Below are 17452 nucleotides of genomic sequence, written 5' to 3'. Positions count from 1 at the left end.
GCCTTTTTTGTGACAATTATGAACAGCATAAGTGTCACAAAAAAGGCGTACGCCTCCCGTCTCCAACAAATCAGGGCAGATAATGATATCATTCGACATTATGGTTGGGTAGGAGCGTGCTATGCGGTGAAGTTCATTTTTAAGAGTGTATGTATGTCGCAAGATTTTATATAACTCGATATATCACGGTTGACGGTTTGCTTCAAAGTATTTTCATGCATGCACACCAATTATGTAACTGGGACTCTTACAACGGCGCGTGAAATGCAGTCTCCAGTCTGTGACATTCATTTACCCTCGTACATTTACTCCCGAAAGGGACTATTTTTTGTGGCCATGCATTTAGTCCCAAAAAGGAGTAAAAGTACTCCCTTTTTTCTTAGAGTGTAGAGTGATCAGAGGAGTCACAAAAATAGTGAACAAAAAATTGTGAACCCGTCACGAAAGGGTGCCACCCCGCAATAAGTTGGAATTGGAAGCCGTAAATGTATAATTGGGCGCAATGGCTGGGGGAGACCGTATGATGCTCTGTTCTTACAGTATGACGAGATCTGTTCGCAACCGCTATAACGGCGGTGAATGATCCACCACATCGTCATTCCATTTAGGCTATGTGTGTGTGCCGCACCCACTTGTGAAACGTATTCACACGACCATCATAGTGTCGATTTCATCGGGATAGAAACAAATATACCTCTGAAATACGTTGTTTTCTTCCCATGCTCGGGCGGGACAATTAAATCTGTGCTCGGTGTTGCTTGCGGAAATCTCTCGCTTCACAAAGGCGACGCACACGCTTCATAATAACTCCATTTGGGTTTCGAAGAAAGATGTTTGGTACACACGATCCAGTCGGAAGGGTATATCACAACCTTTGTTTTGATTTTGCGCGGCCGAGTACCACTTCTGTACTTGAAGAATATGCTGGAGAGAGACTATACCCATTGTACAGAATGATACCGCAACCATTCCTGAATTGTGCGTGAGCCTTTCTGTGACACGGGTTACGACACGGTTTTGGTTGTTACTCATTACATTATGCACTCATTGTATTGCGCACTACAGTATTACAAAAAGAGTTATGTTTCTAAGGGTGTCGTACTTGGCGAGAAATAGACCCTCGAAGACACGCCACTCTGGCCGTTCCCATTGCATGTCGTACGCACGTGACCTCTCTCGGGCTTCGTCATTGGCCGGGTGAACGCCTGCCGTGACGTCAGAGTTTCTGTATTCGCGGTGCCGGTTGTCAACGGTATGTCTATTCCCTTCATTGCTGTAAAACTTGGAACGTAAGTTCACATCGATGTAAGTAATTGCATTTGCCGGTTATCTGCGCCCTTGAAGGAGAACTTGACCGCATTGCCCCTCACCGTCTCGAATGACATCGTACTGCCACCTCATTGGTTAAACGCGGGAGGCGTACGCCTTTTTGTGGCACGTATGCAGTTATGTTAATGTCCACAAAAAGGCGTATGTTCCGCGACATTTATGCTGTTCATGATTGCCACAGAAAAAGGCATAGGCCTCCTGTTTTCAACAAATCAGGGCAGAGGACGATGCGAATTGAAATGATGGTTGGACAACAGGTGAAGTAACCGTTGACGGACTTAGGTTTGCCGTCTGACTAGGGTACTACAGAGCACGCGCATGGCCTCTGTATCGGACAGCTTTAAAAAATCCTCCTCTCGTGAAAAGAGCGTATCGGAGAACGAGGGAGCGTCGTGACGAAACGTGGTCCCCGTCACGTGGCTCGTGACGTACAGTCACACAGCTCGCCGCGTGAGCTACAAAGAGAGAGAGAGAGAGAAAAAGCACGGTGACTCCCCTACGTCACGCGATGATCGTGTCGGCCGTCCGCTGCAGCTTTCTTCGACTGATTTTGTATGTTTACTTGCTTGGTTGAAATACACCGCTGAGCGAAAATATTTTGCATGGTGGCTCCTGGTGGGCAGCTGGACGTATCGGACTGGGTTCGGAGTTACGTTAAATGCTAGCTCATTGCTTCTTTAAAGGAGTGAAGTTAGTTCTCTTCATCCTTGTCTTCCTCACTTGCCATGGTCGTCATCGTCTTGCAGCAAGTTGACTCCGACAAGCATACACAATGGAAGCAAATTATAGCTGCACCCTATGTATTTGGCGAAATTTGAGCTTATCTTGAGCCGACAGTGATTCGTGGACAGCTCTAGATAATCGCTGAATAGCGCGCAGGCATAGTATAGCAGAAGGTGGTTGTTATTCTTTCCTTAATTTAGTTAATCTAAGCAGAAAAAAAATTGTCATACTTTTTGAGCACTCCATACGTCGTTGACGAAAGTGACTTGGAGCGAGGTTGCCGACTGACGCATTCGAAGGTGACCTTATCCTGACCCTCACACGACCCGAGCAAACCGAAGCCGACTTGCCCGATATATTGATTACATGTTGAGACGAACTTGCGCTGCATACAGAAAATTAACCATTCATCGAGAGTGCTAGAACGTTTCCTGTCTTCGGGAACGATCTCTTGGCGTCTCACTTTTGAAGAACCTTTTAAAGGTGCAAAATTCGGACACGCCGAAAACTTTAAAAGGTTTTTCTGAAACGGTTGTTTCTGTAATTTTGCGGGAGACACATAGACTAACATAGCTCTGCTTCTATTTTACTTTTCGTCTCAGCAAATCATACCCCCCCCCCCCCCAACTCAGATAGACACGCAAGAATTCTGTAGATGAGTGCGACGTAAAAGTGCGAAACGAGCGGGGATCTCATCCATCAAACGCTTGTTTAGCATTGACACACCAAGGTCGTTATAGGGCAAATGATTCAACATTGGAGCGTGGATGTTTTCAATTTGTGTGTCTCCATCTCTTTCCAGGTACAACCACCTATACTCGTCTCGCTTCTCAGAATGTCTTGCTAAGTAAGGTGAGTTATTTGCCTCTCCTTCTCATACATGTTCCTACACACTCCAAAAAGGAAAAGCTTCACCGCCGCATAACTTGGTCAAGGCATCATTGAGAATGATATTGCTCTGTCTCTTGATTGACTGAGGCCGCCCACCAATCTTGTAGTCTTTTTTTTTTTGGCTATGGCAAGCAGCTCCATCACCACTACCACCACCACCACCTTGTAAGCACGTCCAAAGTGTTGCAGAAAACGCCTCCCATTTGAGACAATCAGAAGACATTACCGGTGCTGATTGACCATGAGCGTGCTATGCTATTTCTCGAAGGAGACTGGGATTCTAATCCGAGCGCCGGCTGTGCTGTCTGGGTGTTTGCCTGGATTTTCCTCAGACACTTTAAGACAAATGTCGGCACAGTTCCCAGTGTAGTTGGCCCAGGACTTTTTCCTGCCATAGCCGTGAGCGTGGGCTGAGCGTGACTACGGCATTCTGTTTCTAGGAGCACGGGACCTCATTGCACCCAATCGTTTGCCCCTGGCATCGATCTTGGCTAAAACTAATTTTCTCCTCAATCCTCCTCATTATTTTTTTACTTATCAACTTCTCATCCTTCTTTTAGAACTATAGCGACGGAAAGTCCTTCTGCAAAATGCGTATGAAAACCGTGCGTATGAAGATGTCTTCTTACCAACAAGCATATCAAAGGGAAGATTAAACCCGGAGAAGAAAACAACCAAGGGCGCAAAGAGAGATATTGAAAAAAATAGAAGAAAAACGATATTCTATAGAAAATTTTGACACATAAAAAAAGGAAAAGAAAAATCAATCACAGCGAGCACTGCCGTGAGCCGAACCACCTAATTATTGACTCTTGAAGGTTGCCCCTCCCACTTTTGAATCTTTTTAGTTCCTTTAGTGAAACACCAACGCCGCAAGGGGTCGTTGCGCTTCCACTCATGTCAGTCACAAAACATTGTGGCCGTATTAGGGCTTTGTTACGTCTTCTGTTGAGGCAGGGGGGTGCTCCTTTATAACTTGGGTCCATCACAAGTCGGCACCTTCATCCACTTTGTGGGCCGAACCCACTTGGTCGCTGAAACCCATCATTAGAACGTGAGGCTAAATACAGGACCTGCCACAGCTTCTTAGTGGGCCACGGCCCAGTGGCATCCTGCTCAACCTCAAAGAGGGTGTCAGACGCCGCATTCAATAAGGTTTCCCTCACCCACTTAAGCCGGTTGTCCGACGAGTGACCCTTGCGATTCGGCACTTGTTTTGTTTAATGGTGACGATTCTACAGACTGTGATCCATCGGTGAGTATTCTGTAGAGTGCTCTTCGCAATGGAATCTATAGTATACTCGATGCCGGCGACTATCGTTCGGGCACATATTCGAGAAAGCGTCATGCGTACTGCAGACGACCGTGTAAGTTACTAAAAAAAATGTGGTTGCCTTACAGTTACATGAGTATGAAAGCACATTAGTTAGGGGAAAAGTACCGAAGCTAAAAATAGATCCAGTTATAGTTCCATTTACTCGTCAAAATGCGATTAAGTTACTCTTGAGTTAGTGCACGCTGCGCGCATTACGTAGGCAAACACGCAGATTACGTAGACACGATACTTAAAAGGACACTTTTTCAGTTCTTCATAGCAGAATCGACAGAATGGGCTAATTGCATAAATGTTTATGTGAGCTGCGGAAAAGAGGGTACCTGACTCTCTTCTCCGTTGCCCACACTACCACCCTTCCTGCTCCGTATTCTCCGCATCCCTCAACGAGCTCGACTCCCGTCCCCTCTCCCTCACAAAATTGCTTGGCCCCTGGTCGCATCCAGCTCACCAACGCTCTGCCCTCAAGGCTCTCTTCGCCTTTTTGGACGCCACAGGACTTGGATCCTCATTGCAACGGGACCCATTACTTCATTCCCCGCCTCACCTGCAGCAATGGGGTAGAGTGTCACCCCCGGCGATGAAACTTCCCACCCATCGTCCTGAAATAAAGTTGTTCTTGTCGTTGTTGTTTGAGAGTACCTGACCGGAACACAAAACACACGTAACGCTGGTGTTAAATTGGTAATTCTATGGCACTTGGCACGTTATTCGACTTTGAGGAGTTATGTACAGACCTTCACAAATTCTATAAACAGGTGTCAAGCTCTTATATCTTTCACTAGGTGAGATGGATGTCTGCATGTGGAGTCCACGCCTTGTCTGAGTATATTTTACATATTAGATGCGTAATAAAATGTATAAGCTAAACCAGCAGCTACAGTCGAAGTGGAAACATGATCGTAATAGAGATAGTTTAGTAAGGAGGAAGTACTGCGGATGGATATTTACAGTTAGATTGGTAGGAATAGAGCAGGAAGTAGCTATGCTTTGACTACATGTTACGGGTAATACGTAATTAAAGCACGTTACAGTTACTCATCCCTGAAAGTATTTTATTTCTGTAATTAATTACCCTAAAAGCACTCGATTGTACTCACCTAATTACTCGTAATGAATTACTTAACGTCTCCGACTTGAGGTGTTCAGTGATGCTCCGTAACCGCCATTACTGACGTCATGCCCAAAAACTATGCGTCAATGATAGCAAGAGAAAAGTGAAAGATGGCTTCAACACTAACTTGACAGCGTCGGGAAACAACTTTAGCGTCTTTCTCCTGTAGTGTCTGAATGCACAAACAGATAGTGGACAGACAGAGGGCGTCTAATAATCGGGAACCCATGCGCCTCATTACACGTTGAGCGATACACTTTTGGAGTTCTGGCCAAAGTTTGGAGTTCTTTTCGCGTTCTGGCGCAGTGGCAGCCTCTTACGTCTTTCGGGCCCCCAAATCACGTGAATACCATAAACGTGAAAATCTCCGTGTGGCTCTTCAGCATGCCGCGGGAAGGCTGAGAACTGCCAAACATATGCGCCGACCACAAGGATACTCAACGTGCTTACGCAGCACTATACTGTGGAAATTTTCGCAATGGAGGTTGCCGGACCACCACATACGCATCACTCGAACAATTAGGAAGCCTGTACAGGATGCAGGACACGGCATAAACAGTGAATCTGCTTGACGAGGAGGAACCAGTTGACATGTTTACGTCTCTTTCAAAACGGCGATGCCGTCCCTGTCCGTCTTTGTGTCTCGGCTGAATTAAACCCAAATCACGAAAGCTTGCTCTGAACGCGAGTAACTAGTCGTATTCAATTCAGGAATGGTATTGCCATTACTCTATATACGTATCATCAGTACCGCGAAAGTATCAGCGAAAAGCACACAAGGTACACACGAAGGTGTACCGAAATGATGATGATGATGTGGTACTGTCGCAGAAAAAGAGCGCAGTAAACCAGAAATGTAACTTGAAAACTTCGGTAGTAGCACCCATAACTGTATACTGAAAACCAGGTCGTTTATCTAACTTCATCGCAATCTTCTGAAATGGATAGCCGATTTTACATTTTACTTATTAGCTCATTACGCGCTGAGCATAACCTAAGTTCAAGATGTAGACCTTGTACTTGGGCACATTACTCTTTTCCAACATCGTATAAAGTACCCGCAGTGGACAAATAAAAGATTACCGGCCAAGTGCGCTAGCTACTACACCGCACTGGCACTCTTTACTTTTACATACCTCTCCCATAAGAACAGCAATCATTCCTGCTCAGCGAAAAAAAAAAGTGATCACCCGAATGAGGTTTCCAGAGTGCAGACAGCCTATCCATTCCATGCACCCACACTTTATAAGGCAAGGACAAAGTTGAAAGCCCTTTCCGCTCCATGACGTGCGAAATGAACCCAAGAGAGGCAGACGTGGAAAGGGAAAAAGACGTGAAATGCAAGAAAATGCTAGACTAGAGCTCATCTGGTCATACGACGAAGGAAGGGTTAAAGGGTGCGGCGAGGAATATTCAACCACATTCTTGCAGAAGAGAGAGAGAGAGTAACGAAGAAGAGCAATAGAGAAGCTAAATATAAAACATGCACGTGGCCCTTCCGTGCAACATCTTCGCGGAGTTAATATTTATGCTACGGTGTCAAGGTGTCACTTCGTATTTACTTCTCAACCTGTTTCGTGCGTCGCATGGAGGTTAGGGGTTGATCGAGTCCCGGGAGCGTGTTTTTATTAGCAGAAAGGAAATGTTGTTCGACCAGGGAGCGAGGTTGTTCCGCAGAGAAAAACGAGAGACTTTGCGGCAGAGCGCTCGGTATGTAAATACAGGTATAGTTACGTCACGAAAGCACACTGATATGTTATCACTCTAAATCTAGTACCATCTAATAAAGGGTAAACATTTCAAAAATTTTACCCTCTATTTCAGAAGTTACCCCGTAACCCATTCGCAATACCCTCTATAAACGTTGCACAGATCACCTATAAATAGAGGGTACTGTCTCGTCGGTGTATCTGTACGTCTTGAGATACCTGACTATGAAGTGCACAACGCGCTAGGCGAAAGAGTGAGTGCGGGGTACAGTGTACATATACGAATGGAGGGGTAACAGTGGAATTAGAGCACTGTGCGGGCCGCATTCTTAGGCCCAGACCGGGCCCGATCCCGGCCTTCCTTTGATTTACCCGCCCGGGTCCGGCCAAACCACTCCATGCGTGGCTCTGCCCCAGTCCGAATAATTTCTACGTTTCTCGGCCCGGTCCCGACTTGAGCCCGAGCAATAAGCCACCTGGCATGCCCCAGCCCAGTGAAGCGAGCTCGAAAGGGTTGACAGTGGCTAGCAAAAAGTGGGGAACACGGGTTAGAGCCTGTGTTCAAAATTCTGTGAAACATCGCCGAGCAACTTGAAATGTTTATTAACTCTTTAGTATTAGAAGGGTCATGTTAAGAAAATCGGCGGTGTCGATCTGCGGACAGACGTGCAGATGGTAGTACGCGCCGTGTAGAGGATGAGGTTGGCGGTGTACCAGATACACAGGCAAGTCTGAGTTTGCGGGTGGGGGGTTGAGGGTGTGTGTATTCAAAGTATACATTGGAGCGCGAGCCAACTACACGTGCCGGGCCAAGTAGGCGACAAGAAAAATAGAGCGCTATCGACGGCGACGGGCTGCCGAGACTGAAGAGCAACGTAAGCAAAAGAATGAACCAAAGAAAAGAAGCAAAAGAGAATAAGAGAGGAAGCAAACTAAGGAATGAAAGGAAAGAATCAAAAGAGAAAGGAGGAAACAAAAGAAGGAACCACAGGCTTACGCAAACACATTCAAATTTTCTAATTTTTTTTAGCTCCCGATAATAGTTCGTCGCGAAAATACTATCTGCGTGAGCGACGGTCCGTGGGTGAACTTTTAACGTGCGCCGACATTGTAGCACACGGCACACCGTATTTAACATCCATTGCCGAGCAGGGTCTGTCGAGCACCTTGTACCATGCCGTAATCGAGGTCGCAACCTTGATATGCATAGGCGGACACCAACTGATCCACCATGGCCAGCTCGTGACGAGGTTTGCTCCAAACGCTCAGTTTCAAGCTGTCCCCTGCATTATTTTACGAGGTCCCTACAATATTACAATTTCCAATTTACCCTTCATCTCAATTACGTCATGTTTTTGGAGTAGCCTCAAACCGAGGTTCGTCTCCGATTACAGTGCACCAATGCCAAACATTTCGTTCGTTAGTTGCAGGGAAGGGTAACGGACATATTTTCGTGACTGCTATATTTTCGTTTTCTGTTATCCGTTTCTGATACCAGCCTTTCAATTACATTTCCGTTACGTTTCGGTTACTCTTTCCGGTAATGGAAAGGCTGTTACAGAGCTGGCGGGAGGACAGCCAGTCCGGCTCTGCCAGCACCTCGTTTTGCACAAGTGATGCATTGGTGTGACGCGTACACACTACACAAGTAATTTTACGTTGTTAGGATGCGCACATCCTGCAAGGTTTTTTTTACAAAATTTAGGAACATGTCTTCAGTCACTCGGAGTCCAGCAACTCAAGATAGGCGTAGCCTTCATCCAATGTCGCATTCATAAGCGAGCGCTCTCACTAGTAAATGATACTGCCATAGCTATGACGAAGAAAAAAAAAGCAAAAATACAAAACTAAAAACCGTAGACCCGTCATCCTCGTGCTCTGGTGGAGTATAGTCAGGCGTTGATGTCATGGAGTTACGAGGACTGGGACGAGGTAAGCGAGGGATGCACCCTCGAGATTCAATATTACGCTTTGTTTCCATGCTCACGTGTAGTATTTAGAACATTACAGGGAATGGAGTTATCAAAATACAAAAATAAAATGAAACATCACTCAAATGTCGTCACACAACAGGAAAAGCCATTACCCGAATTCAATACCGCACGATAATTTTCGTTTCCGCTTCTGTTTCTGGTAATGGAGGACCGTCGTATATGCGTTTCCGTTTCTGTTACCGTTACCATCTCCAATTTCAGTAATATACCGTTTCTGTTACCGTTACCATCTCCAATTTCAGTAATATACCGTTTCTGTTTCCGTTACCATCTCCAATTTCAGTAATATACCGTTTCTGTTTCCGTTACCATCTCCAATTTCAGTAATATACCGTTTCTGTTTCCGTTACCATTACCATTACCTTTCCCTGGGTTACTTGTGTGATGGGCGCATGGGCTTCCTCTCCCTCTCCTCCCTGCACGACGTCGCCTCTATCTTGCTTCTTTTTATTCGCTTTTGTTTTAGTCCTGCGTGCTGTTCGGGTGTCGTGCAAGAAGCATTAGCAAAGAAAAGAAATAGCGTTTGACTCTAAAGTGCACAAAACGTAAAAAAAAAAAAAACTAGCTACGGTAATTAGCTACCGAAAAATGTACAGCTAAAACTGTTTTTCTCCGAAGACTAGCTATTTACAGTTAAAAGTTAATTTTTCAGTAACTACCTACGTATCTAGCTACTAGTAAATAAATTACTTCCCAAGACTGCCCTCAGCTGCTCGCGTCGTGTAATAGTAGAGAAGTGAAACATCTGCATGTCATCGACATGACATATTTGTAAACAGCATACGAATTTCGACGTTACCCGCCCACCGACTTTCCGTTTTTAGAGCCTGATGTTTGGAACGTTTGCAACAGTCTGAGAGCAGCAGCGACCTTCCGATGTGATGTCACGAGACAGCGCAATCAAGAATGGGGAACGCGCAAGGCCATTCAGGGTGTGCTCTGCCCACTCCTTTCTGCCATATTCGGACTGGATTGCAAGCAGTCCGCGTCCTCCGAGGCAGTGCTGGAATATCAATGGCGTGTTCAAGGTCGTCCGCGCTACGGCTTCATAAAGACATTCTGTCCGGTAGTAATTCATCAAATGGTTACAACTTCTCGAAGCTCGTGCACGCCTATATAGGCGTGAAAGCAGAAAGAAGGGAAAAACAAAAAGAGTACTCACTTGTACAACAACAACAACAACAATGAATGATGGAGAAGTGGCTGGCTTGTACGGCTGGAATAGCTGGATCGGAAAAACTTATACGTGCGACCTCCTATGTCTCCGCTTATATGATCTAAGAATTATCTCTACAAACAAACTCTGCCCTGCCCCGTTTGCCAACCGGGGTGCCGTTGTTGGCCTGACTTACGCGTCCAGCGTCCAGACTGTGGCCAGGATCAGATGAGATGATATAATAAGATATAAACATTCCGCATGAAGAGTAGTGGTGGTCGTGAAGGCGCTTGCCGTTGTCGGCCTCACAGAGGTGGGCAACGTCACGACTGACGCCCTAGGGGAATGTGCGAATGTGCGTCCTGGGCCGACTTCTAAGGGAACTGTGCCAACATATATATATATTTTTAGAAATACTGCCAACCACCTCTTGGTGGCCAAAGCAGGTGTGGACAATCAACAGCCCATCAAGAAGCCCATATACAAAGTATTCAAAGAATACTGGAGCGCACAATAACAACAACAAAGTAATCAAGTGCCGAAAACAACCTATGTCTGAAAGCGTGGAGGAAAACCCAGGGAAAATCGCAGACAGCACAGCCGGCACCAGGATTCAAACCCAGGTACCTTCCAGTCACGACGTGACATGAACAGTACTTGACCGCATAGAACACTCAGATCAAACTACGATTTAACCGCCCAGAAAAAGGTACGAATATATCTGTGTTGGAAATATCACCCTGAGACCCTCACCTTAGCATTTTCTTCGCTCCGTCTTCCGATTTGCTGAAGACGAGTCCGGCATTTCTGTAACACTTTCCCTGCGTTACAGTTGTGCCCCACCCCTTTTCCAACGATGAGAAGATAGAGCATTATCAGCTCTGGTTGCTCAATAATTCGTTATGCGGTGATTTTTCTGTTCTTATAGTGTGCGAAAGCGCGATGCGATAAAGGTGAGCACGTGATGTTCCCCTTGAAACAAATATGGCGGTTGGTTTATCACGGTTTCGGAACGTTATCGTGCACATCATTAGGTCTATATTCAAACTCGCAAAGCTGCAATTCCACATGATAACGAAGTCGCGATAAGGAAGTCGCGGCTTTGCTGAGCGCGCTCCATTCTCTGTTTCGCTCTCGCTCCGGAGCCTCTCCTTAACGGGTTTTTAAACCAAGAGAGCGTTGTGTGTGCACGTTGCGTGTGCAAAGCGCCTCTTGGTGTCACCCAATCTTATTTTCCGGTAGAGGCGTCTTCCGATCCATCTGTCTGCAGTCCAATTAAAGTGCAGGTGGGTGCAACCGGAGAGAAGGGTGGAGAGCGCCAGAAGCACTCCGAGTTGCCACGCTGCGGAAAAGGAGCGCGCTCCCTCCGCTCTGGATCCGCGCCTATGGACTTAACGCGCATCGTGACATCACGTTACTCACCTAGCATCTGACAGTTTTCTGAGTCTTATCGTTTTCCTACACTCCGTCCGTGTCTATCCACCGCTTATGGCCACAGCTGCTTCGCGGGTTTAATAAGGAGTGAAACGGACGAAAGAAAATAGTGAACTTGGCCGCATCACACGCTGATGGGCAATGAGGATTGACATAGTTATATCTTGATGTTGAAAGCAGGGGGCCTTTTCTGTAAGCTTTTACGTGTACAAAAGGTGCCCTTCAGCAAACCAAGGGACAGGGCGATATAATTGTAAATGACACTTTGTTTCGGGCGTGCTACGCCGGTTTGTTCTCTGCTTGTCTTCGTAAAGTGTGTTCTAGAAGTTGCAGTACCTCGAAGAGGATGGAAAGTGCCCAATATTTGCTGTTCCTACAGGCCAACCTTCACTTGCGACCGTGCAGCGCCGTAAAGAATTATCATTAATGTAATTCTGCGTACCGAAATGTATCACGTGAGTGTGAATGGGCTAATACCTACCCTGTGACACGCTCGTACGTAACCATCATTCCGTTACTTGTGTCGTTACTTGTTGAGAACAGGACGAGGCTTCTATCTTGGACATGCGCAATGCATCCACGGTATCTGTCTTCTCCAAGTTTCGACAAATGCCAGTGGTCGATATTTCCTACTCTGCGGCATGTGTTCCCACACGGTTGTGGGCGGACTCATCTTAAGCGTAAATCTACTCCAAATTACTATATCGACAAATCCAGAGACAGCATGCGGAATGGTGGCACCGTAGGAGATAATGTGTTTCGCATTTGATTTGGATCTGAACCGTCACTTTTAATGGCGCTCCGCGAAGAAAGTGTACCTTTTTATAGTGGGAAGGTGCGTAGTAGAGTATTCGATATTTTCGGTTTCAACTGAAAACAACTGGTTATGACTGCGGCATCAACCTGCGCAATGCTTTGCCTTCTGTGTGTTACGTCTTAAAGGGGCACCCCGGCACAATCCGAAACTATTACAATGGCTGTGGATATAAGTTCGATAAATTCTTCCGAAATGACAAATAAAGTTGGTTTGGACGTCCGGAACTCGTTAGTTCCGTTAGAAACGAAATATTTCCATTCCAGATAAAGAGCGAAAACAGTGAGCAGATTTTTCCGGACATAAAAACGAAAGAATCCGAATCCTGCTTGTATTCCTAGCTGGACAGGGCAGCACGTAAAACTGGTTGTAATATACGTAAGCGTTGCTTAGTTCCCATGGTTCGCTGAGCGGCCACCTTGCCCCGCTTTGTTTCCAATCAAGGCCAGGGCACACAGATCCAGTCTGCGTTTTCACCACAGTGCGCTTTCTGCTTCTCGTCTATCGCGCTTACGGCATTTTGGGCACATGTAATGCAGACTTTATCGGAGACTGTGCCGAGCGCACGATTCGCTTCCGGCGCACCGAACAGCCGGTGGTCGCCGCACTGGAACTTTACAATACGGGAAGCAAGTATTGAAATCAATAAGCGAACAATATAATGCCTTATCGTGACGCGTTAAAATCGTGACTTCTACTGAGTGATTGCGCTGCTCGATTAATGTCCCAATTCTTACATCGCCCGTTCCAACGACTCGCACGTGTGTTCTATGAATGAGGACTTGGACACGTCATTAATATGCCATTGTTTTGTTCATAAGTGAAGCGGAGCTGACGTATATGTGCGCTTGCTCTTTTCAGGTTGCCTGACAAGCGCGGGATACAATGAAGTTGTCGTCGTCTTCGCTAGGTGTGGTCGTTCTAGCAGTTGCGGTATGTTGAAGAATATCTTAAACACTAAAATATATTTGCCTTTCAACGAGGTTAGAAACAGGGCAGGTTGGTCATTCATTATTAAAAAGAATAAAAATCCCAGTGCTGGGCCTAATGAAAAAGGGACAGACGACGAGACGAGAAACGACACACAACTGCAGTTGTTGTCCCTCTGCACCCCTTTTTCGTCGTCCCCTGTTCCGTGTCCTTGCTCCACTGTCCGTCTTTAAGGCCCAGCACCAGGGTTTTGATTGCTTTTAATAGTCTTTGACTTTCTTTCTGCCGCTGGTTCTCCTCTGTATCATGAGCAGCATGGTAAAAAATGCAGAGCAGTATATTTAGACAATTCCTACTGTGGCGACATAACCTGGGCATCTTTGCGTATGGTGAAAGACTCCCAGGTGCGGCGCTGGAATAGCTTCCGTCCTAGGCCCTAAGTTAAGCCGAGATCATCGGCATCCACTTCTTTTAATATCTTTCTAATTCGCTTAGTATGATTATTCATGAGAGGGGTGCAACTGCGGCAAGATCTTCCCGTGCTATCTTCTATAAACAAGCGCACATATTTTCATAGACGGCGTTCATACGACACATTCAACATTTACCAGATATACGCAGAGTCAGCAAGCCGTTTTGTAAAGAAACAGCTCTCAAGGTCGGTTGTACTTTGCGTATCATTGTGTGTAAGGAAATTTCTGCCCACTCCGCACTTCGCGTATGCACTGGACATGTAAAAAGCTCTGCCACAAGCATTGCCATCCGGAGCATTTATGAGGAGTTAAGCCCCCGATTCAAACACTAACAACAATCAACAACAAGTTTATTTCAATGAAGATGAGTGGGGAGATATCAGAGGCTATATGTGATCAGGATGAGGAGTGAGGAATCTTGCACGTCCAAGAGGCACAAGCATAGGCGGGGAGTTTTCAATCTGTTGGAGGGGGCACAACGCCCCCCCCCCCCCCCCTCCTTGTTTTTTCATACACAGAGGTCGGGCAGGATGTCGAGGATTCCGCGTTGAGACGCAAATTTTACAGGATCGTCGTGTTCACTCGCATGAAACGTTCCATGGTTAGGGTATCCCTCGAAATATTTGTATTCAGTGTCGGTTGGGTATACTTCTCGCGGGTGGCCTACCTAGATGGGGGTGGGGGGCCTCAAGCCCTCACGCTGTCGGCGCCTATGGGCACCAGGAACACCATACTTGGTACCGGGAGAGAATGAGGTTCAATTACGAGCAGAGCAACAACTCTATTTTGAGCAAATGAATGAGGAGTTTCATCGCCAAGGGGCGATACGCTACCCCAATGCATGTAGTGATGTGGGGAATGAAATAATAAATCCCCTTCACAATAACGATTGAAATCCGATGGTGTCAAAAAAGGTCAAAAGAGCTATAAGTTAGGAGCAATATACATGTCGCAGATCTCAGTCTTAATAGCGGAAACTTTCATTTCTCTTGAAGCGCAGCGTGTTCGTCGTTCATAACGGTTCAGAACTCCTACTGTCGCTTTCAAAGGCACTCGGAAGTTGCGTCAAAAGAAACACGCAGGAACAACACCCGTCACGATGTACATGTTATATCGCCAGTAATGAGGTCATAAATAAGGAGTTGAACATGAAAATGACGCTATTACCCGTTCGTATTTAGTGCGTATTCCAAGCGTTATCACTTGCATGTATTGGTCTTGTGTATGTATACAGGGTGTTTCAAAAAACGTGTCATTCGGACTTTATAAAAAAACGGGGCGACGGAAAAATACGGGGTAAACGGCATTTGTGTGGCAACTGAATTTGCCATCTTGCAAAAATATTTTCATTTGATTTTAATTAAAATAAATTGAATTTCTTTAATTGAACTCCAAAATTTCCCAAGTCAACCTAACGTTTTTTTTACAGAATTAGAGAGCCCGTAGCGAACTTAGTCAGATCCACTAAGAAATCCGCTCGATATTGCAAATGGAACTGCCGAAAAAAAGTCTCGAAATTGAGGCTTCAAAGTTTCGGGTATTCAACGGCGCACCAAATCAGACGCAAAAATTCGTGGAGAGGAGGACGTGCTCCTGCCCCCATGAAAGATAGAAGGTCGAAAAAACACAGGGCGGGAAAAAAGAGGCGGAATCATTTTTGTTTGCCGCTTATCAACGTATGGTGGAATATCACCTGCCTTGTTATCTGCGCGTCTTGTGCTGCACGCTGGTCCGGCGATAAACTGTTCTAGCTTCGTGGGGGCAGGAGCATGTCCTCCCTCCGCGCATTTTTCCGACTGATTTCGTGCGCTGTTGAATACTCGAAACTTCTGAAGCCTCAACTTCGGGACTTTTTTTGGGCAGTTCCATTTGCAATATCGAGCGGATTTCTTGGTGGATCTGACTAAGCTCGCTACGGGCTCTCAAATTCTGTTAAAAAAACGTTAGGTTGACTTGGAAAATTTTGGAGTTCAATTAAAGAAATTCAATTTATTTTAATTAAAATCAAATGAAAATATTTTTGCAAGATGGCAAATTCAGTTGCCACACAAATGCCGTTTACCCCGTATTTTTCCGTCACCCCGTTTTTTTATAAAGTCCGAATGACACGTTTTTTGAAACACCCTGTATGTTACAAAAGTAACGTGTAGGTGTAACTCGCAACCACCTTCGTTGAAAGTAACCTAATAATGTAAGTAACTGCAATGAAGTGATGCATTCCCCGGGGCGCATCATCTGTCAAACACGGTTCTGAGGTAAATCCCCGGGCTAAATAATCCCCGAACCGGTACGCCAATCGAAAAACTAGTGTCTGTCCGATACCGCCTACAACCTGCGCACGGTGCGAATGGGTTGGAGCCGCTCATTATTTAAATAAAAATTCAAATATGTTTAGTAAAACAACAACAACAACAACATGACTTCTAAAGTAGGGCGCCGTTGGCAATAAAATGGGTACTACCCCTTTTGGGACATTCGGTGGACACGTTTCAGAGAAGAATCTGACACCGAAGCGGGTCATTTGTTGCAGTCAGAAAATTCTATTCAACGGATGTCCATCGAATATACTTTCACGGATATACAGATATCCGCAGAATAATGAAATTTCTGCAGCGGATATCCTAATATCCACAATGCGGACATAGCCAGGAGATACGGACATATGCAGGAGCTCTCTCGGATGCAGCATACATATCTCAAGCGAATGTTACCTTTTATTTTCTAGATGTAAGTATACGCTTTGTAGTACGCACCTCCCGCGGATATACGGCTACGGATATCCCTCTATAAATATCCCAGGGAAGTCCCACGGAGGTTCATTACCGGATATGAACATTGGGATCTATTTGGGACGTCCGTAGGAGATGGTGTTCTCTCTGAGAGTAATTAATTGGTTTTGGTTTACATGTTTTTCTCACGGCTGGTACCGGCGAAATGCAAAAGGACGCAATTCATTGGTGAAATCCATTGGTGGACATGAGAGTGGAAGATCGTTCTTTTGCGCTCAACCGAGACCAGCCGCGACAACAACATGTAAACCGAAACCACTTAATTATTGCAACAAATGACCCCGCTTCGGCGGCAGATTTTTATCTAAAAGATGTCCACTGAAGGTCCCAAAGGGGGTAGTACCCATTGTAATGACGACGGCGCCCTGCTTTAGAAGTGATGTTTTTTTCACGAAACTCATTTGAATCTTATGTAAATAATGAGCAGCTCCAACTCATTCACAGACAAAAGCAAGGGGACGCGAACAAGAGTGACTGGACACGTCTGTCATCTCCAACGTCACACCTCGATCAGTGAAATGATTTTCATCCAATCGGCGCGAAGAACACTGACATCAATGTTCTGAGGGCCCATCAGCAACAAGGTAGATGGTGCAGTCATTAGCAGCTCTTCTCGGCTTTTGCGCCAGTGGCAACGTTGTGTCCGAGGCGGCGCCTTCGGCTGAGATTCCCACGGCTGGCTGGGACTAGACCGCTCAGCAAAAACGAAACTATAGAAAATTTTTAGTGAACATACGGTGCCCGGTAGGCCTAGATAAAGTGG

At 45.8% G+C, this 17452-nt stretch overlaps 1 protein-coding gene across 2 annotated transcripts in view; it reads left to right on the top strand.

Moving 5' to 3' along the window:
- Positions 1-17452, top strand: part of LOC135375704 (titin-like) — a 141567-nt gene that overhangs the window by 110571 nt on the left and 13544 nt on the right. For both annotated transcript variants that reach the window (XM_064608360.1, XM_064608359.1), the window contains 2 exons: positions 2855-2904; positions 13359-13430. In XM_064608360.1, coding sequence (XP_064464430.1) covers positions 13383-13430 — 48 coding nt within the window. In that variant the 5' untranslated portion in view covers positions 2855-2904; positions 13359-13382. The remainder of the gene's footprint in view (positions 1-2854; positions 2905-13358; positions 13431-17452) is intronic.

This window comes from Ornithodoros turicata, unplaced genomic scaffold, assembly GCF_037126465.1.
Source record: "Ornithodoros turicata isolate Travis unplaced genomic scaffold, ASM3712646v1 ctg00000916.1, whole genome shotgun sequence".
Lineage (NCBI taxonomy): Eukaryota > Metazoa > Arthropoda > Arachnida > Ixodida > Argasidae > Ornithodoros > Ornithodoros turicata.
Note: the sequence above shows the minus strand (reverse complement) of the source record. Positions and strands in the feature narration are given on the sequence as shown.